Here is a 27,236-nt window from a genome sequence, read left to right as displayed (position 1 = left end):
TAGCGAGAGCTTTGGTGGTACTAAGGGCGTGATACTCTAACGCTAGCAGAAATCTGTGAGAGCTCTGTGCGACTGATCGCACGTCGATCGCTTGTAGCAGTCTTGTAGGTTGAAGCCGCTTTTATCCGAGCACGTTTGGCGCATATCTAACTGCTGCAACTATCCAAAGACCCATGCAGTTCCATTTGGGATCGACCCGCAGCGCTCGGGCGTGATGCACTTCTGGCGGGATGGTCCTCTGCTTGCAATAAAGATTCCGCCAATCAGGAGCAAGTATTTTTCAAACAGCCAATCAAAAGCGAGTCGTTTTTAAAATTTCAAACGCGCGGTGGATTTCGAGTTGCAGCAATTGGGATTTGGCCATGGAGAACGTCGACGCTGGGTACCGATGCGACCTCGACGTGCAAGTCGCCAGCACAGCGACGGGCCAGCGCAAGTCGTCCAAGTCGCTTCGTGGCGTTCGCATCCTCAAGCGCGCGGGCGGCCTCCAGGTTCTTGCGGCGGGTGCCAAGATGGCGATCCGGACACCGTCGGCCGAAGGTGCGCCGCACGATGCGCCGTCGACGCCTCATGCTCCAATGTTGCATAGTGTACTTTAGCCAGATCCAGCGCGGCAAGATGACGTTCATCAGGTACGCAATGGCTACAAGCGCGTTGCCGGCTCATACGCCTACCATAGGCGCGATGCGACGACCTTTACGCAGTACAACCTCTTCAATGGCACGCCCGACGACTTAATCGCGCTCCGCGACTTTGCGCTCACGCAAGGCGCCATGTCCAAGACGACGATGCGGATCGTGTCGCCGCTCAAGAACCAGGCAGCGCCGATGCGGACGCCGCTGAGCGACCGAACAAACCACGTGTTGAAGACGCCGAGCCCGTCGCCGGCAAAGAAGTTGCGCAAGCGCCGAGCATCACCGCCGCGGGTACTGTCTCCAGACGACATCTACAACATTATGGCTCATACGAACATGTAGGCGCGTGCACTGACGTCGTCCCAGCCGACCAAGCGGTCCCGCGTCGCCCTCACCAGCGAACAGCAAGAGGTGCCCCCGCGTCGTCACTCGCATGCGATACCATGTTCGAGCTAGATCATTGATGCAGTGGCGCGGAAGGAAAACGTCTTCTTCACGGGCCGAGCTGGCACGGGCAAGTCGTACCTCCTTCGACAACTGCAGAAGCGACTGCCGCAGGAAGGCCTCTACAGCACTGCGACGACGGGCATCGCGGCCTACCACATCCGTACGACGCTTTCGCATGCGATACGATCTGATATCTCGTGCTAGACGGCATGACGCTGCACCACTTTGCGGGCTTGAGCGCAACGCTTCCCTCGACCAAGCTCGATGACGTCGTGGCATTGATCGAGCGCAAGAAAGACGCCGTTGTCCGGTATGCTCTGGGTTGTCCATGTGGTCCCAGCGCATCATGGTTTATCTAGATGGCGCGCCGCCCAGATTCTGATTGTGGACGAAATCTCTATGCTGGATGGGGACCTCTTTGAGCTTCTCGAAGGCGTCGCCCGCAAGATCCGCAAGTCGCAGGCGTTCTTTGGTGGCATTCAGCTCATTCTCTCGGGCGATTTTTACCAAGTACAGTTGCCTCTTGCGCCTTCTCTTCTTCATTGCCGCTCGGTAGCTGCCGCCCGTCACGACGGACAAGCAAGCCATCTTTTGTTTCGAAGCGCCGAGCTGGGACACGTACGTTGCGCGTGCTCGCGGTATGACCCTATTGACCTCGCGTCTAGGGGCATCAAGGCGACGTTCTCACTCAACCAAGTGTTTCGCCAAAAGGACTCGGAGTTCATTACGATCCTCAATGCGATCCGAGAAGGCACGCACACGCAGGTAGACATGTACCTTCTCGCGCTGCGTCCCTCACTCTCTCCTGCGCAGGAGATGCTCACCAAGCTCAATGAGCGCGTCGAACCTACGGACCGAATCAATCCGACGCAGAAGGCAACCGACGACGACGATGACGCGATCCACATCTTTACGCACAACGCCGACGTTCTCCAGGTAGACCTTCATTGAAGCTGTTGATGCCAATGACATGTCTACTAGATGAACCAAAAGCACCTGCACGCTCTGGACGGCGTGGCGCACGAGTATACGGCAAAGGACCGGTGCGATTCCATTCTTGTGGTAGCGTATTGAGGCTCGACGTAGCGGACCGCGCGAGTACCTCTTTGGCTGCCCCGTGCCAACGCGTGTCGTTCTCAAGAGTATACATATCCATATTGGTGCGCATGTCGAGTCTGATCCGTGTAGAGAACGCCAAGGTCATGCTCACCAAGACGATTTCCGTTGCCAATGGCCTCGTCAACGGCTCCCGCGGCGTCGTACGTCACTGCGCCTTTGCACATATACGCGTATTCATGTGGATGTAGATTTTGGGCTTCACGCCGGGCGCCATGTTGCCGTTCGTGCGCTTTACCAACGGCATCTCCCAAGTCATTCCGCTCGAGGAGTTTGGCGTGACGGCCAACGACTCGGTTATCGCCAGTCGCCAGCAGGTTGCTAGAGCAATTTGCGCTTGCGTTGCTCAGATCTGCGTAGATCCCACTCACGCTGGCCTATGGCATCAGCATCCACAAGAGCCAAGGGCTCACGTTTGACCGCGCCATCTTGCACCTCGGCAAGGTTTTTGAGTACGGCCAAGCGTACGTGGCACTCTCCCGCATCTCGTCGCTGCAAGGTACACGCCCTTCGTATCGCTTGTCGACCCTTACCGTCCTAGGCCTGCGACTGGCGGCGCCGTTGACCAACAAGGCCATTCGGGTCCATCCAAGCTTGCGCCTCTTGGCCGTCTGAGAGTATCTTATTGTGTAAAATAGTGTGGTTCTTAAATCGTGTGTCCTTCTCTCGTATCTCGGCTGAATATCCATGACGTCCGTGGCTCACTACAACGCTCAAAGAGATGTATAACTCGGCTCCGTGCGTACAAAGACATGCCCTGATCCGTGCAGAGGTCGTTCTCCTGACGAGGCCGCGAGACGTGCTGCAAGGCATGTCCGCTAGTAATTTCGTACACTATTTGCGTACACTGTGATAACGCATACTGCAGTTTGTATCGGATTTTAATGCAGCGATGGGCAGTCGATCAAATGTGGGAGGTGAAACCGCAGGCGCTTGTCTTTGTACAAGCCAAAGATACATTTTGCATGAGCAGTCGAGAAGTCGCGGCCGAGCCTGACGATGGCGGCTTCCAGGCGTACCGCGAGAAGTTCAACGAGACGATCGCCGCGCCCAATGGACCGCTCCTGCGCGTGGTAGGGCGCTGTGGGCATGGCCACCGGCAGCTCATGGCGACGCCACGTAGATCCAACCGCCGCTGGATGGCCTCCTCGAGTCCAAGCGCACCGAGCTCATCGAGACCGCCGAGGAGAACCTCGAGGAGGACATGGACGAGCTCAAGGACGCGACGCATATCCGCAACGTCGAGATCCAGCGGCAGTTTGTACGCCGACATCGCTGTGTGCGACCGCAGCTGATGTGCTCATGTAGGATGCAATTCTGACACGCGGCCACCACTTTGAAGTCAAGCTGGCGGACGAGACGCGGCAGCGCGACGAGTCGATTGCGATGCTCAAGGTACTGACTGCGTCATCCTGCACGAGTCGTTGAAGAGGAGGATGTGCAGGCCTCGTTCACGTCGGCTTTTGACGACGCGTATGCCGAGATGGAGGCCAAGACGAACGCTGCGTTCAACGGTCGGCTAGACGAGACGATCGCGAACGAAGAGGCGCGCGAGAACAACGTGCAAGTGCTCTTCGACGAGTTCATCCAAGTGACTGTGCCCAATATCATTGAAGCGCTCCAAGGCACGATCACAAGGCGGCTGGAAAAGTCCCACGAGACGTTCGACATTGACAACACCAAGCTCCTCAAGCGCGAGAAGAAGATGACGTCACAGGTCGAGGGCCACGAGCGCAAGACCGCACAGGCGTTCGGGGATGAAAAGGACCGGCGCGTCTCGACATTCGTCGCGTTGCAAGAGGCCATTCACGCCACGATGCGCACCGACGACCGCCAGGTACGAACGAGTGAACCTTGGTCGCGTGCATGCGACGGCAATCTAGACGGAGCGAAAGCAGAGCGCCCACATCGAGACGATCGTCGCCTTGTACAACCAGTACCTCGAAGAGAAGGAGATGCGGGAGACAGAGGACGCCGAGCTCCTCGAGAAGGTCTCGAGCGCCATGGAGCGCCTCCATGCGAGCATCCTCGAGACCTTTGGCGAAGAGAAATGAACCAAAGCCAAGCGGCGTCTCCGCATGGCAACCTGCGTCCTGCGAGGTGTTTTGAATCCAAATCTATTCGACTTGTACTTTGTCTCCTACGGCGCTGAGCGTCCAGTTCGTCACGCCATTTGCATGCAACGCGATGGAGACTCTCGCCACCAAGTGTGCGTGGACCTGTTGAGTTGGCTGCTGCATCTGGTTCCTGCCTGTGATCCTACGTGCGGCGCGAGCGGCCTTTGGCTTGGCGCGACCTTTGCCTCGCCATGGGGACGGCGTAGGCGAATGGCACCTACGGGCCTGCGACGGGAAGACGGACGAACGAGGTTCTCGGGGTTCCATAATGGAAGAGATTCGATATTGAGACAGTCAACTTGCAGCGCGCCACGAAGCAGCACACAGCGCCTTGGCCTCGCGACGTCGTCTCCTCCGACCAACTCTGGTTTCATGGGCAAGCAGCACATTTAGTTGGTGGCGGCCTTCTTCGAGACAGCCTTCGTGCCCTCACGGAAGCCGTTCTTGAACTTGCGCGGGACGGTCTTCAAGTAGCGCATGCGGCCCGTGCCCGTGGTGCGGCGGCGAAGCGCCTTGGCCGACCAGTTGTACTTGCGCATCTTGGCGGCCGGGTAGCCGCACGAACCACACGTGCTCTTCTGGATGTGGTACGACGACTTGCCACAACGTCTGCAGATCGTGTGGGTCTTGTTGTGGCGCTTACCGTAACTAGAGGTACCCTTGGTCTACAGGCAGGAGTGAGCGGCTGCGACCTCGGCCAGTGCGCTCGACGTACCATTTTCAGAAGATGAGTTGGGAATCCGAGTGAGCGGAATCGTTTGAGCTCGAGACCCAAACCCAGCGACCGCGCCACCAGTCAAAATCCAATACATTTCAAACGCTCCTACGCACCAGTCATGGGTTTCCACCAATCACATGCGAGACCTGCTTAGACCGCATACCTCCCATATCAAATATTTTATCGAAACAAAGAGGGTTTTGGCGCCAACCCACCATCAGCGATTTTGAGACGACGTACGGAACTCCCTCGACGCTTGGCGCAGTGCAGCGCCCTCGTATCCCATGGCGCCGCCACCCAAGGTAGAGAAATGCGGGACGTGCCGGCGTTGCATGTTTGCGTGCAAAACGCCACGGAGCTTGAGGATGCAGGCGCCAAAGAGACGAAGAAGACTTGGGCGCAGAGGCATGAAGCTTCCGACATGCATGCGACGGATAACGCAGATGGGACCAGCGGGCACGTAGAGGCAGCGTTGGAGCTACTTGAACGCGGCGACGACACGCGCCGGTGACGAATCCTCCGCTGTCTACCATTCTGGTTGTCAACGTGGTCGCTGCCGGTGGGACTCGGACGGATGTAGCAAGCTGCGGATATGGTGTTGGGCCCTGTGTTGGCCCTACGAATGCAGCAGTGCATACAGCGGTGCTATCGGCGCAGATGAGGCAGCGAGAGGCCTTGCGCCTGTTCATTGACACGCCTGTCGTGAGAAAACCTATGGCTGTTTGTATGGGCAAGAAAGGTACCCAAGTTGCACTATAGTTTGCGAGAGGTTTTCGAGCATGACGGTGTCGCCGGAAGCTTGGGCGGGCCTCGCGACGCTCAGCACGGCGGTTGAGACGCTCGAGCGCATCGTGCGCTCGGCGGATGTCCATATGGACCGCCCGCTACAGGTGATGGGCCAGGACGCGCTGCTCTTTGCCGCCTCCATGTACGACGAAGACCTGGCGCTGGAGGTACAAGTCTCGGAGCATCCATCGACGACGATGCCACTCCGTCTGCGCTATTAGGTGCTCGCGGCGCGTGCGAGGATACCTGTGAATGTCAATGCCATCGACAACCACGGCTACGCAGCGCTGCACTACGCTGTCGACGCAGACATGGACCCGTTGGCGCAAACGTTGCTCGCTATCGAGGGCATTGGCGTGCGTCTCCAGACCGAGGACTTGAGCGTTGTGGGGCACATTCAGTCGGGCGGGCGCACGCCCTTGCATCTTGCCGTTCTCCGCGGCAATGTGGGCCTCGTGCAGCTGCTTCTGGAAGCCGACTCATCGCTTGCAGCGATCGCCGACTTGGATGGCCACCTGCCCGTGCACTTGGCACAGCTCCACGGTGGCTCCATGGACCTCATCGGTCGTTTGCAGGTGCGTACCGCGCAATCGTACAGCCAACTTAGCGATGGATGATGCTATTAGGCGTGCCATGCTGCGACACTGTACGACGTCGCGTCGCTGCAGAAGCGCAAGCAGGCTGCGCAAGCAGTAGCTGCGGCGCGCTACCAAGCAAGTTTGTCGGTGCGAACGCAATCAATGTGGCACGTCTGAATCGGACTAGGTACCAGACGCGTTGGCAACGCCATGCATTTTTCCCAGAATCTGGTCGCAAGCCGAATGTGAGCACGTGCTGAGTCAGCTCGAGGCAACGACGCGCGTAACGGGGTGGCACACGACGCGGCATACGTCGTACCCGACGACGGACCTTCCGAGCTACTGCCTTCCTCGAAGTGAGCACTACTGGGTCCAAGACACATTGTGGTGCGTTCGTCGACTTCTGGTTGCCGTACCAGATTCTATGGCATTCTGGTAGCGACCGACTCTTCCCGTTGCTTCTCTCGCGCTTCCAGCTCCCAGCGTCAACACGCCTGTCGTTTCGAGATCTCTTTTTCGTCAAGTACGAGGCGGCGCAGGACGCCCAGCGGGATCTCGCACTGCACTGCGACGGCTCGGTCCTCTCGTTCAACGTGCTTCTCAACAAACGCACCGACTTTGTGGGTGGCGGCACGTTCTTTGCCCCAACACAGACAACGGTACTTCTACCGACGACTGAATCGCTTTCGTTGACGACGCGAGTAGGTTCACATCGAGCAAGGCGACGTCGTGGTGCACAGCGGGCGTGTTGTGCACGGCGCGGCGCCCGTCACCGAGGGCAAGCGCCTCATTCTCGTTGCTTTTCTCAACGTTCGCTTCCTTGCCGCCACACCGTAGTACAGAGTCGCAACGCTAGAAGCACGGAATCATTAGTTCTCTTCGGGACGGCGTCGGCGACTAAATCTGCAGTGCGGTGGACGAGTCCGTGTCCTACGGTGTGGTGTAGTACAGGTGGAAACACCTGGCCCACCTGCATGAGATTTGTGGAGGGCACGGGTCCGGCTACTATGCCCCTGCGCCCCAGCCACTCCCTATGGCGTTCTCAGATGCTCCGCGTTCGCGAGAAGAAAGCAGTCGGACGCGACTTGTAATCAGGTATACCAGCTGGTGCATGCGTCCACGGGAAGAGTCTTGTGGGCGCTTGCGGTCGCGCTGCGTGTTTGAGCAAACAGCGACTCGATTGCCGGAAAGGCGGTCTCGGAAAGACGGTGATCCTGGATACACTTGACGTGCGTTATGTATGTGAACGTCGACACCTTCAGGAATGGCAAGCATGGTGGCGGACCCGTGCATTTCTAAGGCTCTGCGCCAAGCCGACTGTATGGAGCAATGGAATCTTCGCCATTATCAAATTGCCCGCGTGTCTGTACGTCCGAGAGGGAAGTAGCACGGCAATAGCTAGAGGTACCCACATACACACATGGACGACGTTCAAGTTGAAGTCGGTACGACGACGCTAGGCGGTTTGTTGGCGCGCGACATGATGGGTTGGCGCTTGGTCCTGATTCCGGAGCGTGGCTGAGGAACGCTCTCCGGCGAGAGGCCGAGCGGCTTCAGCAGCAAAGCGAGCGGAACCGCTCCCCGAAGACAACCACCTTGGATGCACATGCAAGTTGGTGCATGGTGGGAGGGGCGACCGGTTGTACCTGTTCGGACACGCATCATGGGTGGGCGTCGCCGCCGCACCGTCGAAACGAAGAACATGCCCGTCGATTGCTAAGGACAATATAGATTAAATAGTATAATACGCTGCTTCTATCGCTACTTCTATCGAGGGCTATCTAGTTGAGGATGAACGAGACGCAAAGGCGGATGTCGAGGGGCGACGTGGCCGCGGCGCGCGCCTGCTGCTCTTCGAGCATCTTGCGGGCCTTGAGGCGGAGGTACTTTTCCCGCTGGCGCAACCGCTCCTTCTCGCGGTTCTCGAGGTAGTTGGCGCGGAGCTTCGCAAGGACGTGCTCGCGGTGCTCTTCATAGTACTTCTTGGAGCGCGCGCGGTTGCTCTCGAGCTGCTTCTGGCTCACGCAGCGCTGCTTCTTGGCTTGGCAAAGGAGTTCGACCGACGTCGGGTTCGGGTGCTTGCTGCCAGCCATGGTGTCGAAATTGGTGTTGGTTGCTGCGGACGAGGCAAATTGTTAAGTGACCAAGTGCCCGCGGTGCTAAGTGGCGCACGTTGAAGTGGTTCGTGAGACGTGGCGAAGAAAAAGGGCGAGCCCAATTTGTAAACACTCGTATAGAAAAGTGTATACAAAACCTAGAGCCGTGCCACATCAAGGTGCCATGCACTGCGTAGAAGGAAACAACGTTCGTCGGTCGTCCAACTGGCATCTGCAGATTCAAGCCTTGAATCTCATGTGACGGGCGCGTTAAAAAAAGGCTGCGCGCCGCCATCTTTGCCCCGGAGCAATGCAAGCTACTTGTTTATCGCATCGCGCGGCCGCGGCTTTGGACGTCCTTGTAGTAGTACTCGTACGGTCGAATCCTCTGGACGTGCAGTCCACTTGAAGCTGCGACGTAAGGACAGACGTTTTCTGTGATAAGAATGGCAATCAGATTCGGCTGCAATCTCCACGCGCGCTGGCGCCATGGGCGCCTCGCATGTCCCACGTCGTATCACACGTGCCAAGCAGCAAGGGCGAAGGCTCCGCGACGATGATTGGCTCGACGCATCCACTCTGTCTGCCAATTGGCGCCGATAACCGCGCCGAGTCGCGTCCACCGGTGCACGGTCTGTCCCATTTGCACGTACAACTCCAGTGCACCTCTTGCTATGTTTACAAACCGGTCGGGCGCGATATTAGTCGCAGCATACCTAGCCGCCGGACAACATTGTCGTGTGGTGCCACAACTAACCACATTTATGCCAACGTGCCACACATAAGAGCCATACTACACCACGTTTTGCCTGTTTTAGTCGAAACTAGCCACAAGTAGAGCGACGAGTCCATACGCTATTCGATCGGCCTTTCGTGCTTTGAGCTCCTCAGCCCGTAATGACGCGGACGCCGCGCGACGAGACCTTGTGCGCAGCGAGGTTGCTCGGCTGCTTGATGAACATGGTATTGGTCGGGATGTCGTACTCGCGCGCAATCCACTCGATCATCGCCGGGTCAAACGCGCCGTGGATCGAGATAAAGTCCATCCTACGGAAACGTCATTGTCGGCGCGGTGTTCGCAGACTTGGAGAGCCTACTGGAGCTTGGGGTACATGCTGTCGAAGAGCGTGACCATGTCGCGCATCTCTTGGATCGCCGCCAAATTCGCGTCAGTCTCGTCCGCGTACATGTGCACAAACCGGAGGTGCTGCGTGATTTCGTTGGCGCGGACGTACATGATGGCCTTGTTCATCGTCGTGAGGCGCGGTGCTTTCACAAAGAAGATCATCGGGCGCTCGTTGATGTCCTTGATGGCCTGCGTGAGCTTGGCGACACGGTTGCTCTCGCGCTCAAAGTACCGGCCCTTGGACAGCGACGACGGCTCGCGCCTATCGCTGCCGCACACGAGGTTGACGACGAGGATGAGTACGCGCAAGATCGCGACACGCTCGACCATGCCAAAGACAACCGTTGCAATCACGATAAAGTAGAGGAAAAAGTACACCAGCACTTGCGGGTTGCCGAGGAGCTGGCAGAAATACCCGATACCGACCATGGTGACACCGAGGATACACGCCCACCACGGCGCCTGCACGTCGCGCGGAATGTCTTGGCGTTTGAGCTTGAGCGTGATGCAGCCGGCGCCAAAGAGGAACATCATCGAGAGGAATGCAAAGGTGAAGACACCGCCGAGGATCTTGATGTTGGCGTCGAGGACGAGGATGAGGCTCGCGCTCACGATGAAGAAGAGGATCGAGATCCAGTGTGGCGTGCTTCGGCACGCGTTTTGGTTCGTGAGGAAGGCGGGCATGACGCGGTCGTTGCTGAGACGGAGGATGAGACCTGTGATGCCGACGAAGGACGTGAGGACACCGGCCGCGAGCACGACAAGTGCATCGATGGCGATCCAGAGCTGGAGCCACTTGCCACCGGCAATGTAGCCCATTTGCGCCAGCACGGTACTCTCGTTGGCCAGGAGACCATCCGGCGCGTTGAGCGGAAGGACGCCGAGACTCAAAAGCGACAAGAGGATGTTGTAGACGGTCGCAAACGCCCACATGTTCTAGCATAGTCACAGTGAGGTGTGGACATAAATGTCATGTTATCGATGGACGTACCCGCATCGTCTTGCGAAAGACGCCTGGTTGCTGCTCTTCGACAAAGTTGGACGAGGTTTCAAACCCCGTGACGCCGAGCATCGCCGACGAAAAGCCAAAGAAAAGCGCAGTCGCGACGTTGCCCGTGATAAAATTGCCTGCAAAGTTGACGTCGGGCAATGGCTGGTGGTAGTTGTCTTTGAGAATGTCCGGGTGCTTGAACTAGAAATGACAATATTCGACACATTCAAAAAGTGGATGGAATACCGTGTAGATGGTGCTGACGACCACGAGCACCGTGAGCGTCAGCACGTGAAAGCTAAAGATGAAGAGCGCGACGACCGAGGACTCGCCAATGCCAATGATGTTCAAGATCGCAAAGAGCGCAAGAATCCCAATCGACGTCGCCAGGAGCGGCAGATCCGGGTACTAAAGGCCATCGCAGATAGGTATCGTTCAAGCGTAGCAGAGCTTTACCTCGTACTTGAAGTAGGAGGCAGCCGACGTGGCCGAGACAACCGCGGTTGCGAGGTACGAGAGAATGCTCAGGCACGCCGCCACGGCTGCAAACCGCTTCGATGTGGTGTTGAGGAGGCAGTTGTACGAGCCGCCGTTGAGCGGAAAGGCCGTCACGACTTCTTCGTAGATGAAGCGGAAAACGTACAGCACGAGCGAGACGAGGAAAAAGCCGATAGGCGCAAGGTACCCGGCAGATGCAGCCACGACGCCCGCCGAGTAGAGACAGCTGCCGAGGAGATCATTACCCGAGATAGCGGTCGAACGCCACTCGCCGAGCAAGTGCTTGGGCTGGCTCTGCGACGCGCGGATGGCGGCGATCGCGTCGGGCGGCGCGGTGACGTTCTCGTAGCCGCAGTCCTTGGTTGGGTAGAGGAAGGATGGGCCTTGCTCGTTGTCGTTGGAGATGACGATGTTGAGGTACCGCTTCGGGCCCGTGGGCGGAACCTCAGGTGGCAGCGTGACCACCGTCGGCGACTCCATCTCGCCGTAGTCGTTCGACATGGCAAAAGCTCCAATGCCCAACTCCAGAGCCGGATTCCCCAGCCGCGATGCCATTGGTGCGCATGGACCAATCCATGCGCAGCTATCTTTAGCCGGCGTCTGCGATTGGTCAGCTGCCGCTTGATCTTTTGGCAAGGATGTGCCCACAAAATCGAACGACTATTTGGTGCCACATCGTCCACCGACTAAACGATTCAAGCGACTACTGGCGCATGGACCTTTTCAATCGAGTACGAGTCGTGATAAGCTCAAGCGCGGACGCAGCATCCACCCTTGGAGACGTGCCACTTCAATTCCCGACTGCTAGTATTCAGTGATGCTACCCTAGTTCGCCCATCAAATGGGACAAAAACCACGAGGAAGATCCACGCAATGGTATTGTCCATTGACCTTGTATGAATTTCTCGTTATAATTGTATTACTATGGAATTAATGTCGTCTTTCGACATCATCCGTCTGTCCATTTAGCCCGTGATGACGCGAACACCGCGCGACGAGACCTTGTGCGCAGCGAGGTTGCTCGGCTGCTTGATGAACATCATGTTGGTCGGCACGTCGTACTCTTGCGCAATCCACTGGATCATGGCCGGGTCGAAGTTCCCGACCACCGACAAAAAGTCCATGCGGAGTTTGGGGTAAATCGAGTCGAAGAGCGTGACCATGTCGCGCATCTCCTGGATCGCCGCCAAATTCGCGTCCGTCTCGTCCGCGTACACGTGTACAAACCGAAGGTGCTGCGTGATTTCGTTACGGCGGACGTACATGATGGCCTTGTTCATCGTCGTGAGGTTGGGCGCCTTCACAAAGAAGATCATCGGGCGCTCGTTCATCGTCTTGATGGCCTGCGTGAGCTTGGCGACGCGGTGGTTCTCGCTCTCAAAGAACCGGACCTTGGTCGGCTGGCTGCTCTCGAGCACATCGGGCGTCGTTGTTGTCGTCGGCTTGCTCTTACTCTTCCCGCAACCGACGTTGATGACAAAGATAAAGAGGCGGAGAATCGCAATGCGCTCGACCATGCCAAAGACGACGCCGGCAATCACGATAAAGTAGAGGAAAAAGTACACCAGCACTTGCGGGTTGCCGAGGAGCTGGCAGAAATACCCGATACCGACCATGGTGACACCGAGGATACACGCCCACCACGGCGCGTGGACGTCGCGCGGAATGTCTTGGCGCTTGAGCTTGAGCGTGATGCAGCCGGCGCCAAAGAGGATCATCATCGAGAGGAATGCAAAGGTGAAGACACCGCCGAGGATCGTCGCGTCCGCGTTGAGGACCAAGACAAGACTCGCGCTCACGATGAAGAAGAGGATCGAGATCCAGTGCGGCGTGCCGCGGCACTTGTTCTCGTGCGTGAGGAAGGCGGGCACGACGCGGTCGTTGCTGAGGCGCCGGATGAGACCCGTGATGCCGACGTACGACGTGAGGACACCGGCTGCCAGCACGATGAGCGCGTCGATGGCGACCCAGAGCTGGAGCCACTTGCCGCCAGCAATGTAGCCCATTTGCGCCAGCACCGTGCTCCGGAAGGCCAGGAGCCCGTCTTTGCTGTGCAGCGGGAGCACACCGAGACTCAAAAGTGACAGAATCGGGTTGTAGACGGTCGCAAAACCCCACATGTTCTAGCATAGTACTGTGAGGTGTGGACATAAATGTCATGTTATCGATGGACGTACCCGCATCGTCTTGCGGAAGACGCCCGGCTGCTGGCTCTCGACAAAGTTGGACGAGGTTTCAAACCCCGTGACGCCGAGCATCGCCGACGAAAAGCCAAAGAAAAGCGCAGTCGCGATGTTGCCCGTGATGATGTTGCCGGCGAAGTCAACGTTGGGCAGCGCCGTGTGGAAGTTGTCTCGGATAATATCCGGGTGCTTGAACTAGAGATGGCAATATTAGACACAGTCGAAAACAAAGGGATGGAATACCATGTAGATGGCGCTGACGACCACGAGCATCGTGAGCGTCAGCACGTGAAAGCTAAAGATGATGAGCGCGACGACCGCCGACTCGCCAATGCCAATGATGTTCAAGATGGCAAACAGCCCGAGGATCCCGATGGAGGTGCCGAGGACGGGGAGCTCTGAGAACTGCGACTGAAAGTAAAAGGTCGCCGACGTGGCCGAGACAACCGCGGTTGCGAGGTACGAGAGGATGCTCATACAGGCCGCAATCGCCGCAAACCGCTTCGATGTGGTGTTGAGGAGGCAGTTGTACGAGCCGCCGTTGAGCGGAAAGGCTGTCACGACTTCTTCGTAGATGAAGCGGAAGACGTAGAGCACGAGCGAGACGAGGAGAAAGCCGATGGGCGCAAGGTACCCGGCCGACGCAGCGACGAGACCAGCCGAGTAGAGGCAACTGCCGAGGAGGTCGTTGCCCGAGATAGCAGTCGAGCGCCACTCACCGAGGAGCTTTTTGGGGCGGTTGAGCGTCACACGGATCGCGTCGATTTCCTCCGAGGCCGCGCGGACGTTCTCGTAGCCGCAGTCTTTGGCAGGATACAGGAACGACGGACCTTGCTCGTTGTCGTTGGAGATTGCGATGTTGAGGTACCGCTTCCGAGGCGCCGCAGCGTCCGGCGCGCACCCGGACGGGCTCATCATTGCAGTGTACTCGGCCATGGCGAGGCAAATTGAAAAGTGAGAAAGATACCAAGTTTGAAATTTTGCCCACATCCTTTTGCTCGTCCCACGGCAGCTCATCTTCGGACGGCGCAGCGATCACGTGGGTGCGCCCGTGGTCGAGTCTGACCAGAGCACGTGGTTCAAATTCAGTCAGCCACAGCGCCGTGGACAGCGTGACGACGAGGTTACCAGGACATCCTCTCCTTCATTACCACCAACACGCGTTGGGAATCATAGCTAACACCAGTACAATGTGCAACAGGTCCTTGCCACGGCGAGGTCGTCGAGTGACGCCACATGGAACCAATCGCGTGCCACGTGACGGACAGTGATGTCTTGAATGATGTGGCATCCAATCAGAGCGCTCGCGACAGCTAATTCGCTTAAATAAGACAGAAATGCTAACATCTCGACGGCAACCCGCAGACCCTCGCACCTCCGAACCCTGTGTGGAGCGTGAAATGAGTCGATAGACTTTTTTGGATGCATGTAGTGCTATATCGAGATTTTCTTGACCAATTTCAAGCCGAGGAAAGCATCGCGTCCCACCGCCACCGGTGGACATGTACTTGAACAAGATAATTACGAGCAAACAGATGCTGGTCAAGAGAAAACAGAGTGGTCAAGGCCACATCGCGACCACATCCTCACGCGTGGAGCTCGGGGTACGTGCGAAGGCGCCCATCTCTGATCAGGGTGCAGACAGTGCAAACACAGCGTAGCGACAAGAACCCACGTCGTTCGTAGTCGGTCTTGCAGCACCAGCTCGTTCTTGCCTTTTATTCCTCGAGTGATCACGGACCGACTGCTCGTGCGTCGTACCAGCTCTTATCTGTTGCCGCTTAACACATACTATCTCACATTGTCACCAAAACGGCCAAGTTGACCCAACGTACAGTTCCTCCAGTCTCCTTCTTCATACGCTGTGCATCGAGTACGGCATCGTCACCCAGATCCGGCGAGCTACACTGGCCAAGCACGCCGGCGAGCAGTACCGAAGCTGGTGTCTGTGATGTGGCATCCAAGCTCGTCCATTCACACGGGCACATCCATTAGCGTGGGACTCTTAGCGGCGCTTTCAAGCCATTGAGCAGACTCCTTTTTGCCAAGTTACGAGAAATGCCGGCGGGGGCCATGAAGAAGCGCGTCTTGACCAAGCAGCAGCTCGAGACGAACCGCGTGCGCTCCAAGCAGTACTACGAGGACAACCGCGACTCTGTCCTCGCCAAGCTTCGCACGTACTACAGCGAGAACCGGGAGAAGGAGCGACTCCGCCAGCGCCAAAAGTACATGCGCATGCGGGCGCGCAAGCTCGCGGCCAAGGCCGAGGGCACCGTGGCACCGGCGTCGCCGACACCAGGAGCTGCGTGCCGTGGACCCTTGTCCGACCCCTTGAGCATCGCATTCCTTCTCAACTAGTGGGTTTGTCTTATGTCGACTAATTTAACGTCTTGTAACATCCTCATCACTAGTCACTTATGACTTTAAAAAGGGTGCATGCGATTATACAAAGCGCTTATCGACGACGGGCGTCCGAGAGGAACCGGTCGACGTCAAACGGGTCCTTGGACTCTTGGTCGTCGTCGCTGTGGCGCCGCCGCTTGGGCTCCCGGCTGCGGCTCCGACGACGGTCCCGCGAGTCGGAGCGCGACCGGCTGCGCTTGCGATCGCGCGCGTCGTCGTAGGTGAACTGGACGGGTCCGCTGCGCGTCTGCGCGTGGTTGGTGCCCGCAAACTCCTTGTCGGCGCGGAAGCGCTTCGTGCTTGAGCTCTTGAGGTCGGCGTAGTCTTTGTCGCCGTCAATCCCCTCGGCGTCGGCCTTGGGCCGGTACACGCTCGCCTTGCCGCGGTCCAGCATGGGCTTGCTGTACACGTTGTACTCGTCGTCGTTGCCAAACCCAGAGTCCATGCCCTGCGTCTGGTTGAAGAGACGCGAATCAAACTGCGCGCCGCTCGCACCCTTGCCGCCCTGGAGCTGGCCAAGCGCGATCTTCTCCGACACGTCGCGGTCTTCGTCGCGCGCGAGCTTGCCCTTCTTGCCCATGAGGTTCTCGAGGCGCATCTCGCGCTCGCGTTCACGCATGCGTTCGTGGCGGAGCCTACGATATATATTGCATGAGCTTCCACATCGCAGGAGCACGCAGAATGTACTTGTCACGCTCGCGGCGCGCACGCGGATCGTCGTCATCGTCGTCGTCGTCACTGTGGCGACGGTCGTCGCGACCTCCCGACCGCTCCATGCGAGCCTTGGCGGCCAAGTCGCGCAGCTCCTGTTCCTTCAGCTCCTTCTGCTTGGCATCGAGACGCTTCTGAACGTTCGCACGCATGTTGACTTCTTCGCGCGCCTTGCGCTCGGCAATCGCGAGGGCTTCGGCAAAGGACGCAAACTGGTCGTTCACAGTGACCTTCTGGAGACCACGGCCGTCGGCAGCAAGACGCTTGTCGAGGGCAATCGTGTAGCCCTTGGCGTTCTTCCAGTTCGAAATGCATGGTGGGATCTTCCACGCCTGCTGGTCCTGGACCGTCAGTTTGCGCGGCGGCGAGTGCAGCACGGGCACGGGCGGCGAGCCAGGGCCACGCATCGCCTTCTTGTGCTTGTATTTCGGCGGCTGCATCGGGTCCACGGGCGCTTCAACCATGCGGATAATACGCTGCTCGGGCGGCTTGTCGCCATTGCCTTGGTCGTGGGGCGTATACCTACAAACACAGTGGCGTCTATCATTTGAACAAAGAGCGTGGAGCGTACCGGATATAGCTCGAGTTCTCCTTGACCGACAACTGCCGCGTGGCGTTGATCGGGTGCGCGGCAGCGACCTTGCCCGACACGAGCGCATCGAGCGCCGCCTTGGTCTTGGCAGCGGTTTCCATCTCTTCGTCCACTGACGGCTTCTCGAGCGCCTCGGCCTCGGGCGCCTTCTCGACCACGTCGGCAAAGCTGCTGTACACGATCTGGTTCTTCTTCTTGACGATCGCATCGTACTGCGCGCGGCCGCTCTCGTTGACCTGGAGCGCCAGCACGTTCGTGTCGCTGATCTTGTCCTTGCTGCCAACGCCCATCGGAAACTGCGAGACGTGGATCTCGGGGTACGCGCCGCCATCGCCATAGTCCTCGGGCGCCCGCGGGACGAACTTGGCGCGGTGCGGGTACGCCGGGACGCTTCGGCGCGGAGCCTTGGCCACGACGATGCTCGCGGCCGGCGCGGCCGTCGGCGCCGGCTCGGTCGGCTTGGCGTAGGTGCGCACGGGCGCGGGGAGGCCGAGGAACGAGAACGCCATCGGGTCTTTATGACCGGTCAGCGGGTCCAAGCCGTGGAATTTATTTTTATTTTTCTACACCATACAAATACAGAGGTGACCTTTATAAAAATATGTCGACCGGATATGATGGAAAATAAAATGTTGTAAAAAATTACTGGAAGAAACCAGACTGAAGCAACCTATTTAAATAGAAAACATCAATCACATCCGGATACGCCTTGCACGGAATCCAGAACGACTAACTAAACGACTACACCAGAAAGGACAGTGTAACCGCAGTGGTTGGGATGGCCACCCCCACAAGATCGCCGGCCTACACGACGCGATTCCTGGCGTCGGAGGGAATCCCTGAGTACAATGCACTACTAGACAACCACCTGCGGGACCACCAAAAGTTCCTCCTCGGCTCCAGATCCAACCTCGCCCTCCTGCAGACAACCGGCGCGATCGCCAAGGTCGAGCCCGGCGCGTCGGACGACCAGTACATTGTCTACTTGGAGTCGCCCAAGCCGCAGCGCAAGCCCCCACTGCCAAAATCCGCGCATGCTGTGCCACGCCAAGCCAAGAAGAAGACCAAGAAACCAGCGCCGTCGCCCCTACGGTACCCACCATGGTGGTGATCGAACGTGCTTTCCGTGCTTGTGTGTAGAGTGGCGAGCGCCCATGGCCTTCGTAAAAAGAAGGACCACGTCGAGCCATTTGCTGAGATGCCGCCAATGGCGCAGCTCGCGACGCCGACAAAGCCACTGGTCCGGCACCGCAGTGCATCGGCTCTTGGCCATCGACCGTCGATACTGGCGGACGAGGCGACCAAGCCGACGGTCAACCACTTGCTCGAGAGCGACATGGCGTACCACGAGAAGATTCTGGCGCTGCAAAAGGACATTGCGTCGCTGGATGCAGAGAAGAAAACCATCGACAAGTACTACGCGCCTGGACGTATCGACGCTTCATGCGTGCGTCTAGGAGCATCGACAGCATGCGCAAGCAGCTGCGCGGCGTCCACGCCGTCCAAGAGAACGACCAAGCGGTCGCTCACTGCCTCTCGGTCGTCCAGCACCGCTTCAACAAGGCCGAGGAAGAGTGCATGAAGGCTGTGACGCAGCAAGCCGCCGTGCGCACAGCGATCGATTACCTTCGCCAAGAGCTGGTGCGACCTCGCTGGTTTCGGTCGGGGTTTTCTGTAGCGAACGGTAGCTGTCCTTGGGCCAAGTGCAGCGCAAGCTCGAGTCGGACATCCAGGACGCGCAAACAAAGATCATTGAAGCCGAGGAGCGCATCAACACAACCCGAGAAGTCGCGACTGACACGATGAACGAGCTCGCCGACTTGGAACGGCAGGCTGAAGCCGACGCGGTCGAGCGTGTGCTCAAGGTACAATATGGTCGCCTCTGCGATTCTATTCAAGTAGCCTCTTGCGATAGCTGCCACCCGAAGACAACTTTGTGCATATGGACGTTCCCCGCATGATGGCGTTGATCCACGACAGAGCGGCGGCGCGGGAGCAAGTGCTGGCGTCGATGAAAGCGAGCAATGCCGTACATACGACGAGTCTGCCCAGCGACAAATTGCGCATGTGGTGGTGGTGTAGGCGGCCGAAGCCAAAGAGAAGATCGCCGACGCCACCGACCCTCCGCTCCGCCACAAGGTTTATTTGAATCGTTCGGTTTGGCGCTGAAATGGCACAGAAAACGTTCGAGACGATCCAAACCGAGCTCGACGTCCCTAGCATCGAGGCGTTCGTCGACGCCTTTGTCGAGACCGAGACCCAAGTCGTTTTGAAATTTCGAGCGATTTTCACTCATCGTCTGCAGTAGCTTATCTCACTGTACAAATTGGACCTGGAGCAGCAAGCCGAAGTCAAGCGCTTTGAAGATCAGCTGGCGGCGCTCGAGGAAGAAGCAGCCCAAATTCAGACGTCGACGCGTGCAGCGGACGCGGCCAAGGCGATTGAGACCCAGAGTGCGCAAGAGAAGCTCCGTATCGCCGAGCGCAAGACCCAAGAGTAGAGATGATGTGATGCGCGATATACGACGGTGGACTAGGTACTTGGAGCTCACGCGGAAGTGCTCGATGGAGCACGACGTGTTGCGCGCGCCGATTCTGCACCTTCTCGAAGTGCTGAGAACTGACAAGCACGTGCTGCAAGGCAACGGGTACATTGCGGCTGTCCAGGACATGCCACTGCCGGCGATTCTCGGTATGTTTTCACTTTGCACGATCCTCTTTCTCGAATTTGAATCGACTTGATATACAAACTGTAGGAATTGCCCAAGAGCGCATTGTTGAAATTGCGATAACAAATCGCATGAAGCTGAACGCGACGACAAAGGAGCCGACCCGACGCGACTCGAGCCGCAGCAAGAAGGACATTCCGGTGCCAAGCTCCGAGGGATGACCACGCTCATCATCTCCTGTCTGTAGTCGGCCATCGTGGTTGGGCCGCGGGTGCCACTGGCCACGGTCCCGTCGCCCATGTCAGCCGACGCGCTCGGGTCCTTTGAGACGCTTGCCTCGACCATGGTGCTTCCGGCAGTTCTCACCAGCGACGCGGCCATGGACAACACGACGCCTGTCTCGCCCGACCAGCTCCTCCAGCGAGCAATCTTCCAGTAACCAAACGAACATGCACTAAAAGTCCAAGAGCAAGAGGGCGAGAATCTGCTCGACGTGGCGCGGCTCGACCTCGGGGCTACCGTCGATCATGGCTTCTTCTTGGGCGCGCTCGAGCGCTTGCAGGACAAAGAGGCGGAGGAACTCGGCCGCGACAGGCACCGCGTCGGGCTGGATCTTGACCTTGAGCCCGTCGGCAATGGCAGCGTCGTCGTCGTCGGCGCTGTCATCGCTTCCATCGGCGTCCTCGGTCTCGGCAAGTCGCTTCCATGCGCTGCGGAGGAGGCGCTCCACGAGCGCCGGCTTGAACCCGACCGGCTGGTCCATGCTCGGGTCGGAAATGACCTTCGTCAACCGATAGATTGGATATGTATTTCTAGAGGTACCATCCGCGCACGAATTTGTCTTGCGGATACCGTACGACAGTGTATAGTATCAAGTCGATACAAAGAAGCGATATAAAATCGTAAATAAGTACTAAGGTAAATGCCAAATAGTATTCCTAGCCTAGGACGTGAGCCGTGAGAAGGAAGACGACCATGATCGTCGCCGACGGCCACGGAGACGCGGTGGCAGCCGCATTGACCATGACGCCGTCACTGATGGTATCGGACTGGGACTGCGACGCATCTGCTACGAGAATACCTCCGTCCTTGGTGAGCGTATCGACGCTCGTCTGCGACGTCTGCACCGAGAGCTGCGTCGTCTCAAAGAGCACACCGGCCTTGACGAGCGCGTTCTGGAGCTCCATCGTCTTGTTGGCCATGATCGCGTTGAGCTTGTTGGCAGTGGTGTTGAGCGACTCGAACGTCGGCCGCTTGATGAAGACGTCGACCTGCAGCAGCGACGTGCCGTTGACGATGATGTCGGCCGTCTTGGAGAGCGTCACGTTGGCCATGACCACGGGCGGGTTGCCGATCGTCGCCGACGTAGTGTTCGATGCGCCGTCACTGCTGTTGCTGCTCAAATACGACGCCAGTGTCTCTGTGAAGGCGTACGCGTAGTTCTGGAAGCCTGTGGCGTTGGCGCCTTGGATCCACATGGTCGAGTACAAGCTGTACTGGACGGGCGCGACTGCCGGGTCCGGGTACGCTTGCGGCGCGCACGTCAAGACGCAGCGGTTGGCGTTCGGGATCGCCGACTGGCACTGCTGGTACGCGGGCGTGTAGTCGTTGTAGCAGTTGGTCTGGACGCACTGGAGGAAGCCGGGGTAGCAGACGCAGCCGTCGTTGTTGTACGTGGCGAGGCACTGGTTGTAGCGCGCTTGGCAGTTGGTCTGGTAGCACGGGTACTGCGTCCAGTGCGTCGGCGTAATGTAGAGCGGGTAGTAGTACGGGTGGTAGTAAAAGTACGGCGGTGGGAAATACATGTACGAGTACGCGTAGGGGCGGTACATGGGCACGAAGACGACGGGCCGCACAGGCGTGTAGATCATTGCCGGTGGCATCGGGCGCATGCCTTGGTTGGGCATCGGCTGGCTCGCGGGTACAGCCGGTGCAATCGGGCGGGGACCGGTCGCGGGCACTGGCGCAGGTACGGGGCGAGGGCCGGGTGCGGGGCCTGGCGCCGGACGCGGGGCTGGAGCTGGCGCTGGACGCGGGGCCGGAGCAGGAGCAGGCTTGCCACCGCCGCCACCACCGCCGCCGTGACCACCGCCGCCACCGCCATGACCGCCACCACCACCGTGACCACCACCACCGTGACCGCCACCACCTTTAGCCGGAAGCAGGTGACGCAGGCTCGGGACTTGTTCGTTGGAGGGCGAGGGTGTTTCGAGAGCAAGTGCAAAGGACGCCAGGCACACGAGGACTGCAAAGAGTCGCATGCTGAGCGGAAGGAAAGTTGGGAAATGAAGCTCTTCGGTGCGATCGATTTCATCGCGGACGTCGCAGTGTCCAGTCCAACACCTGTTGGTGTCGCCCAATCATTTTTGAGTTTGAAAAAGAAATGAGCCAGGACGTTGGACTTGCCACGAGACGACGACAAAGTGTCAAAATATAGGGAATCCCCACTGGGGATATTCTACACCTCGTGCCTCAAGGAAAACCAATCTGGAGCTCGATATTCATTAGTGTGCTTGTCGCGCCGAATTCTATCTTCCAGCCGCTACGCTGAGGTAAGTTGCCAATGTCCAATTCACACATTCTCAGTCACACGCCAACACATTTCAGCACCCACGTCCACGAGCAGCAGAGGTGGACAACGGGACCACTTTCATTCAACGAATTCAACAAGACCTTGGGTCAATGATCTGCGTGTCGCAAGACAGGATTGATCAATCCACTTGGCTCCAAGTTTGGCTTGGGCGAGCAGCGATTTGGAAAGAAAGGCCTTGTTCTCAGCCTCTCGCTCGCGTGTGCGGTACTCATTTGAGTTTGCCGACTCTAGTCCCGACAAGCGCGGCCATTAAATACGCGCGACTACAGATCTCTCACTAGCACCAGCGATGCATTGCTTCAGGACCTTGATTGCGGCACACACATTCCATTTCATAGCTCAAGTCAGGCCATAATTCTAGGACGAGTCGGAGCTGTACCACCAGCAGTTGCCGTCCATCGGTCAATAAAAATGCGCGACAATACGATCGTCCTTCAAACGACAATGTGTACCTAGTGCTCACTGCACCATCGAGTCGCGTGAGAAACATCATCATCATCAATATTGTCATAGGAGTCTCCGTACCAGAGCGAGACGGCGTACACGTTGTTGCGCGCGAGGAGTTGGCTTGCGGCACGCTCGGCCATGAGCGCCTCCATGTGCGTGCGCGCTTCCGCATGCGTCATCGTGCCTTGCAGCGCGTCGATCTCCGCAGCCAATGCCGTCGGGAGCCCCGTGGAACTTGCGAGTGACGCCCACATTGCTTGCTGCGGCGGCACGTGCGCTGTCGAGACAACCGCGCGACTCGGGTCGACCAAGAAGAAGGCGAGGATCTTGCGCTGCCCCGGCGCCGTCTTGTCTACGAGCTCAAACGGATCGACTCGGTGCTGTAAAAAGTTGGGAAAGACCACCGCGCGGCCCGTCGTCGCCGTGATAAACCCGGTTTCCTGGACGTTCTCCGAGACGCCGTTGGTGACGCCGTACACAGCTTCCAGGCCGCCTTCGTCCAGATACCCCTCGGTCTCGAGCGCCTCGGTCGGGTCAAACACGTGGCGAAACCGGAGACGGGACTCGGAGATGTTGCGAACGTCGTAGTAGATGAGCCCCGTGGCCACGATCGCTTCGTTGGCCATGCCCTCAATGTGCCATGCGCCGCCCGCATACTTTGGCTTCTCGGGCGTGAGGTTAATGCTGGCAATCTTGACAATCACGTGGAGTTCGCGCTCGGAGAGCGGTGTCACCGGCACCGGCACGGGCGGCGGCGTGAACCGCGGCGGCAGCACCGGGGTAATGAACGGCAACTCATTGTCGTCCACGTCGTCAAAGAGGTCCTTGTGAAAGGCGCGGAAGGCGTCGGTCTCGTAGTTGCTCAAGCCTGTCTGCGCCGTGTACTGCTCCGAGGCGTACTTGAAGCGCGAGACGCGGAACCGACCGGGGTGCGGGATGCGCACGAGGGGCGTCGTCGTCTTGGACGCGACGGCCGCTTCAAAGAGGGGACGCAGCGACGCAAAAGCTGCTTCGATTGTCTCGAGGACCGGCGCGGATGGCGGGAGGTTGTTGACGTATGACGTGAAGCGCGCGCGGCCCGCAGCGTCGACCATAAGCGGCGAAGGGAGCCATTGGTACGACGTCGACACGTCATTGTCGGCGGCGTTGACGGTCGCCGGGATGTTGGACGGATTCCACGTCAAGATGCGGTCGCCATACGCAGCGTTGGGCGTCTGCGAGAAGAGCGTCCGGTTGTAGATGGCGCAGTAGAGCGACGGGTGCACAATGTCGAGCACTTGGTCGTCCGAGTGCGGGTGGTAGTCGCCACGACGAACAGCGTCGGCCTCGAGGCTCGCGGTGCGCGCCTGGAGTTCCGCAATGAGGCTCGAGCCAATGAGCGCGTCGGTCGTGAAGGCACCGTGGGCGCTCCCTGGACACATGGCGCTCTCTTCAACAAGGCGCTGGTAGACACGCAGTTCTTGCTCCAAGTAGGCAAACTGCTCCTGGTTCAAGCCCGACTCGACTTGCCATGTTGCGCGCACGTCGTCGTCGGCGAGCTTGGTCGACCAGGCGCGCTTGCTTAGAACGGCGCTAAGCACCGCGAGGTACTGCAGCTCGACGATCGTGTAGGCAGAGGTGAAGACGCGGCCTTGGTTTGTGTTGAAGTCGTACGGCTGGATCTTGGGCTGCCAAAAGAGGTCGCTCGGTGCCGCCGCCTGCCACGCCGCCGGATCGTCGCGAAGGAGTCTCTGCACGACACGGTGCTTTTGGTGCGCTGTCGCGAGCCCCACGAGCGACGACGGGTCCTAAGTTGCAGACCTTGAGTGGGGAGGGTGGGCTATGCTTTCTTACAGAGAGGGTCGTTGTCGCGAGCAATAGCTCTAAAATGGCCACGTTGTCGGCCAAGACGGCGTGGTGCACGGCCATTCGCCCCTCCTGCATCACAATGAACTGCAAGTCGACTTCTTGCTACGTACAGTGTCGACGGCGCAGGGGTTGGCGCCGCGGGCCAAGAGAAGGTCGACGATAAGTGGGCTGTTGGCTGCTGCTGCGAGCATGAGCGCAGTCTCTCCCGTCTACAGCGTTAGGATGGGATCAGCAGATTGAGCGGAGATTGTGAGGTACCGTGGTGTCAGCCACATTGACGTTCGCGCCGGCACCCAATACCACGTGGACAACGTCGACCTTGCCGAGTGCAGCAGCTTCAACGAGCGCAGTGCGACCGTTCTAACGGACCGTTGAGATTCGCGCAAGAGATGAAAGGCGATTGTAATACTACCTTGCTCGCAGCGTTGACGTCGGCGCCGCGGTCGATGAGACCGCGGACCTGGGCTGCGTTACGATACTGCGCTGCCGCCGCCACGAGCGGCTGCTGCGTCTAAGTCACGAGATTAGAACCCTGACGCTCTTAGACACGTACAAAGAAGCCGACGCGCATGTTGGGCGGCGACAAGGGCAAGAAATCGTCAAACAAGTCCCATTGCCGCGTCAAGATGACCACGTCCATGGGCACAAATTTGCGCTATGACGATTCGTCATGAAGCCAATATGTGGTATGTCACGATGACGTACGCTGTTTGTGGCAGTGAGATCGGCATAGACGGCGATGGCTTTGGCCATCTCAGTCTGACGCTTCGTCACGGCCTCCATGAGTGGCGTGTTAGCAGAAAACTACACATTCAATGCGTCGTAGGACGAGGACGCGGCGACACGTACCTCATCCTCGATCGTGAGGTCGCAACGCTTGGACGCAAGCAAACACTTTGCAATGTCAACGTTGTTGTCGTACATGGCGACGGCGAGGGGCGTGTACCCGTCCTATGGATGTCGGAAACGGCAATGTCAGTACTTGCACATGGTGCTGCCACGTCATTGACGTACATCCGCCTGCAGATTCACATTCGCGCCATTCTGAACAAGAAACGACACGAAGGATGCGCTTCCGTACAGCACGGCCACGTGCAACGGCTAATCAAATGTTGGTGACGCCGATATGCGTTCGTTGCCTGCCGATAGTAGTACCGTCGGGCTCGCGGCGTTGATGTCAACGAACGGCAGCAAGAGGCGACCAGCCTCGACGTGGTCATTCATTGCCGCATACGCCATCGCTGTCAATCCCCCCTTGAGGTGAGTATCAGTCTAGTGGTCGGCCGTGTCGTAACGAAATAGTACCTTGTTGGCGATCGCCACGTTCGAGACGGGAAGAAGACGCTCAATTACCGCGATATGACCTGCAGCGGCCGCCATCATCAGTGGTGTGCGGTTTTTCTACACACATTGAGGCAGTGCGTAAGCGCAGACGTGATATGGACCCACAAACCTCGTTGGTGGCGTTGGCGTCGCAAGACGGAAGCAGCTCGTCGACGATACCGACGTGGCCTGCGTCGCATGCGATAAAGAGCGCGTGCATGCGATCGGCCATTTCGGCTGTCGACGGAAGCTGCGCGCGAACGGCTTCAAGGTCCCCGGCTTCGGCCGCGTCGATGAGCGCTTGGTTGGCCATTGGCAAATTGCAAAATGGCAACTTCGAGACCCTTCTCTGCCACCGGCCGCCATATCCATATGGTCATGAGTGTGTCCCGACATCCCACGCTACCGGTTCACTGACGCTACACGAAGGTGCAGTTCCCACTTGCGTCGGTCTACAGCCGCAAGTACTCCATAGTCATGTACTCTAGCACACTTGCGTAATACGTGTACACATGTCACGATAGCATCCGTGTGCAACACATTTGTCCTCGGCTTCGCTATTCATTGAGCCATTGAGCAAAAAGGGAGGCACGACTTTTTGCACCGTGCTTGAACATCAAGGTTCATCGTCGAGGTGCATGGAGAATGATGTTATTAGTAGAGATAAGGACAGCGACATCACGGACGACAAACGACTTGATCAAATTCCGCACACGCATGTCTGCAGAGTTTGCAGATATCGTAGTAATGAAATTGTGTTAGCTTGTCCACCAAATTGTTGTCCTTTCTGTCTTCTCTTGCAACATCCTTTCAGAAGGTCGAACCCATGGCGTCAACCAGCGCATACCATCGACATCGACGTAAGGTGTAGAAAGCACTCACCAAGTATCGGTGCATGTTGATCGAGCAACACGCTGCCCTTGGCGCGCACCGTCATCATCCTCTCGGTGACATCTTGTTGATGGTGAGCAATTAAACGTGTAAATGTGTTTCAAGGATATATACGCATGCAACGTTCTTCGAGTGCGTGCGGTGACAGTCGACGGAAGCGACGGTCTAAGCGCCTACTTCAAGGTAGACCCATGCCACGAGCGCTACGAGTAATAACGTCGGGCCATTGGCTACCCCGGCGTTCGCAAAGACACCGTCGCTCGAGTCGTTTGGTGCAATCACTTGGCCGTTGCTGTCCAGCTCATCGACGCTCGTCTGCGCCGTCTGCACCGTGAGCTGCGTCGTCTCAAAGAGCACACCGGCCTTGACGAGCGCTTGCTGAAACTCAATCGTCGAGTTGGCCACGAGCCCGTTGAGCTTGGTGGCCGTCGCGTTAAGCGCCTCGAACGTCGGCCGCTTGACCAAGAGG

The 27,236-nt window shown here is 58.2% G+C and overlaps 11 protein-coding genes across 12 annotated transcripts; 4 read left to right on the top strand and 7 right to left on the bottom strand.

The window, feature by feature from the left end:
• Positions 1 to 3,157: 3,157 nt before the first annotated feature.
• SDRG_10677 (hypothetical protein) lies at positions 3,158 to 4,339 on the top strand. Its single transcript, XM_008616679.1, has 5 exons — positions 3,158 to 3,271; positions 3,322 to 3,459; positions 3,507 to 3,593; positions 3,643 to 4,035; positions 4,082 to 4,339. Exons 1-5 carry the CDS (start codon positions 3,164 to 3,166, stop codon positions 4,250 to 4,252), a joined length of 897 nt encoding a protein of 298 aa, XP_008614901.1. The 5' UTR covers positions 3,158 to 3,163; the 3' UTR covers positions 4,253 to 4,339.
• A 365-nt stretch (positions 4,340 to 4,704) lies between these two features.
• SDRG_10676 (60S ribosomal protein L37-A) lies at positions 4,705 to 5,033 on the bottom strand (the record flags this gene model as incomplete). The annotated part of the gene is made up of 2 exons (XM_008616678.1): positions 4,705 to 4,980; positions 5,031 to 5,033. The coding sequence occupies 2 exons, from the start codon at positions 5,031 to 5,033 to the stop codon at positions 4,705 to 4,707; spliced, it is 279 nt and encodes a 92-aa protein (XP_008614900.1).
• Positions 5,034 to 5,800: 767 nt separating this feature from the next.
• Positions 5,801 to 7,326, top strand: SDRG_10675 (hypothetical protein). The gene is made up of 6 exons (XM_008616677.1): positions 5,801 to 5,986; positions 6,041 to 6,394; positions 6,446 to 6,544; positions 6,585 to 6,784; positions 6,837 to 7,056; positions 7,103 to 7,326. The coding sequence occupies exons 1-6, from the start codon at positions 5,813 to 5,815 to the stop codon at positions 7,232 to 7,234; spliced, it is 1,179 nt and encodes a 392-aa protein (XP_008614899.1). The 5' UTR covers positions 5,801 to 5,812; the 3' UTR covers positions 7,235 to 7,326.
• Positions 7,327 to 8,106: 780 nt separating this feature from the next.
• On the bottom strand, positions 8,107 to 8,558 carry SDRG_10674 (hypothetical protein). The gene has a single exon (XM_008616676.1). It carries the CDS (start codon positions 8,488 to 8,490, stop codon positions 8,179 to 8,181), a length of 312 nt encoding a protein of 103 aa, XP_008614898.1. The 5' UTR covers positions 8,491 to 8,558; the 3' UTR covers positions 8,107 to 8,178.
• A 720-nt stretch (positions 8,559 to 9,278) lies between these two features.
• Positions 9,279 to 14,227, bottom strand: SDRG_10673 (hypothetical protein; the record flags this gene model as incomplete). Its single annotated transcript, XM_008616675.1, has 4 exons — positions 9,279 to 9,540; positions 9,591 to 10,555; positions 13,286 to 13,486; positions 13,535 to 14,227. 4 exons carry the CDS (start codon positions 14,225 to 14,227, stop codon positions 9,381 to 9,383), a joined length of 2,019 nt encoding a protein of 672 aa, XP_008614897.1. The 3' UTR covers positions 9,279 to 9,380.
• Positions 14,228 to 15,349: 1,122 nt separating this feature from the next.
• Positions 15,350 to 15,695, top strand: SDRG_10672 (hypothetical protein; the record flags this gene model as incomplete). The annotated part of the gene is made up of 1 exon (XM_008616674.1): positions 15,350 to 15,695. The coding sequence occupies one exon, from the start codon at positions 15,350 to 15,352 to the stop codon at positions 15,647 to 15,649; it is 300 nt and encodes a 99-aa protein (XP_008614896.1). The 3' UTR covers positions 15,650 to 15,695.
• Positions 15,638 to 17,561, bottom strand: SDRG_10671 (hypothetical protein). Its single transcript, XM_008616673.1, has 3 exons — positions 16,977 to 17,561; positions 16,382 to 16,927; positions 15,638 to 16,329 (listed from the first exon to the last, which is right to left on the bottom strand). The coding sequence occupies exons 1-3, from the start codon at positions 17,504 to 17,506 to the stop codon at positions 15,747 to 15,749; spliced, it is 1,659 nt and encodes a 552-aa protein (XP_008614895.1). The 5' UTR covers positions 17,507 to 17,561; the 3' UTR covers positions 15,638 to 15,746.
• A 214-nt stretch (positions 17,562 to 17,775) lies between these two features.
• Positions 17,776 to 20,104, top strand: SDRG_10670 (hypothetical protein; the record flags this gene model as incomplete). Its single annotated transcript, XM_008616672.1, has 11 exons — positions 17,776 to 18,089; positions 18,138 to 18,410; positions 18,455 to 18,638; positions 18,686 to 18,862; positions 18,913 to 19,026; positions 19,080 to 19,136; positions 19,177 to 19,260; positions 19,306 to 19,493; positions 19,534 to 19,688; positions 19,753 to 19,865; positions 19,913 to 20,104. 11 exons carry the CDS (start codon positions 17,776 to 17,778, stop codon positions 20,102 to 20,104), a joined length of 1,851 nt encoding a protein of 616 aa, XP_008614894.1.
• Positions 20,105 to 20,119: 15 nt separating this feature from the next.
• SDRG_10669 (hypothetical protein) lies at positions 20,120 to 20,428 on the bottom strand (the record flags this gene model as incomplete). Its single annotated transcript, XM_008616671.1, has 1 exon — positions 20,120 to 20,428. One exon carries the CDS (start codon positions 20,426 to 20,428, stop codon positions 20,120 to 20,122), a length of 309 nt encoding a protein of 102 aa, XP_008614893.1.
• A 175-nt stretch (positions 20,429 to 20,603) lies between these two features.
• SDRG_10668 (hypothetical protein) lies at positions 20,604 to 21,769 on the bottom strand (the record flags this gene model as incomplete). The annotated part of the gene is made up of 2 exons (XM_008616670.1): positions 20,604 to 21,579; positions 21,627 to 21,769. The coding sequence occupies 2 exons, from the start codon at positions 21,767 to 21,769 to the stop codon at positions 20,604 to 20,606; spliced, it is 1,119 nt and encodes a 372-aa protein (XP_008614892.1).
• Positions 21,770 to 22,569: 800 nt separating this feature from the next.
• On the bottom strand, positions 22,570 to 26,189 carry SDRG_10667. 2 transcript variants are annotated; one of them, XM_008616668.1, is made up of 13 exons: positions 26,007 to 26,189; positions 25,859 to 25,954; positions 25,709 to 25,807; positions 25,568 to 25,654; positions 25,403 to 25,504; positions 25,259 to 25,357; positions 25,107 to 25,208; positions 24,966 to 25,064; positions 24,812 to 24,913; positions 24,664 to 24,762; positions 24,539 to 24,622; positions 22,784 to 24,492; positions 22,570 to 22,720 (listed from the first exon to the last, which is right to left on the bottom strand). In XM_008616668.1, the coding sequence occupies exons 1-13, from the start codon at positions 26,187 to 26,189 to the stop codon at positions 22,711 to 22,713; spliced, it is 2,871 nt and encodes a 956-aa protein (XP_008614890.1). In that variant the 3' UTR covers positions 22,570 to 22,710. The 2 variants fall into 2 exon arrangements, with proteins under 2 accessions (XP_008614890.1, XP_008614891.1); XM_008616669.1 differs by lacking the exon at positions 26,007 to 26,189 and having other exon boundaries at positions 22,711 to 22,720; positions 25,859 to 25,987.
• Positions 26,190 to 27,236: the final 1,047 nt, after the last annotated feature.

Source organism: Saprolegnia diclina (genome assembly GCF_000281045.1).
Source record: "Saprolegnia diclina VS20 unplaced genomic scaffold supercont1.37, whole genome shotgun sequence".
NCBI classification, from domain to species: Eukaryota; Oomycota; class Saprolegniomycetes; order Saprolegniales; family Saprolegniaceae; genus Saprolegnia; species Saprolegnia diclina.
This window is presented reverse-complemented; position numbering and strand designations above follow the sequence as displayed.

What these genes read in the sequence shown, in the direction of transcription:
- SDRG_10677 (XM_008616679.1), top strand. Translation starts at nt 3,164, where the DNA reads ATGAGCAGTCGAGAAGTCGCGGCCGAGCCTGACGATGGCGGCTTCCAG. An exon ending in ATGGACCGCTCCTGCGCGTG is followed by an intron (nt 3,272 to 3,321) that starts GTAGGGCGCTGT and finishes GACGCCACGTAG; the next exon opens with ATCCAACCGCCGCTGGATGG. An exon ending in AGTCGATTGCGATGCTCAAG is followed by an intron (nt 3,594 to 3,642) that starts GTACTGACTGCG and finishes GAGGATGTGCAG; the next exon opens with GCCTCGTTCACGTCGGCTTT.
- SDRG_10675 (XM_008616677.1), top strand. Translation starts at nt 5,813, where the DNA reads ATGACGGTGTCGCCGGAAGCTTGGGCGGGCCTCGCGACGCTCAGCACG. An exon ending in ACGAAGACCTGGCGCTGGAG is followed by an intron (nt 5,987 to 6,040) that starts GTACAAGTCTCG and finishes CTGCGCTATTAG; the next exon opens with GTGCTCGCGGCGCGTGCGAG. An exon ending in ACCTCATCGGTCGTTTGCAG is followed by an intron (nt 6,395 to 6,445) that starts GTGCGTACCGCG and finishes TGATGCTATTAG; the next exon opens with GCGTGCCATGCTGCGACACT.
- SDRG_10674 (XM_008616676.1), bottom strand. Translation starts at nt 8,490, where the DNA reads ATGGCTGGCAGCAAGCACCCGAACCCGACGTCGGTCGAACTCCTTTGC.
- SDRG_10671 (XM_008616673.1), bottom strand. Translation starts at nt 17,506, where the DNA reads ATGGCGTTCTCGTTCCTCGGCCTCCCCGCGCCCGTGCGCACCTACGCC. An exon ending in GAGAACTCGAGCTATATCCG is followed by an intron (nt 16,928 to 16,976) that starts GTACGCTCCACG and finishes CTGTGTTTGTAG; the next exon opens with GTATACGCCCCACGACCAAG. An exon ending in GCGCGCCGCGAGCGTGACAA is followed by an intron (nt 16,330 to 16,381) that starts GTACATTCTGCG and finishes TATATATCGTAG; the next exon opens with GCTCCGCCACGAACGCATGC.
- SDRG_10667 (XM_008616668.1), bottom strand. Translation starts at nt 26,189, where the DNA reads ATGGCCAACCAAGCGCTCATCGACGCGGCCGAAGCCGGGGACCTTGAA. An exon ending in ACGTGGCGATCGCCAACAAG is followed by an intron (nt 25,808 to 25,858) that starts GTACTATTTCGT and finishes ACTCACCTCAAG; the next exon opens with GGGGGATTGACAGCGATGGC. An exon ending in TCAACGCCGCGAGCCCGACG is followed by an intron (nt 25,655 to 25,708) that starts GTACTACTATCG and finishes ACATTTGATTAG; the next exon opens with CCGTTGCACGTGGCCGTGCT.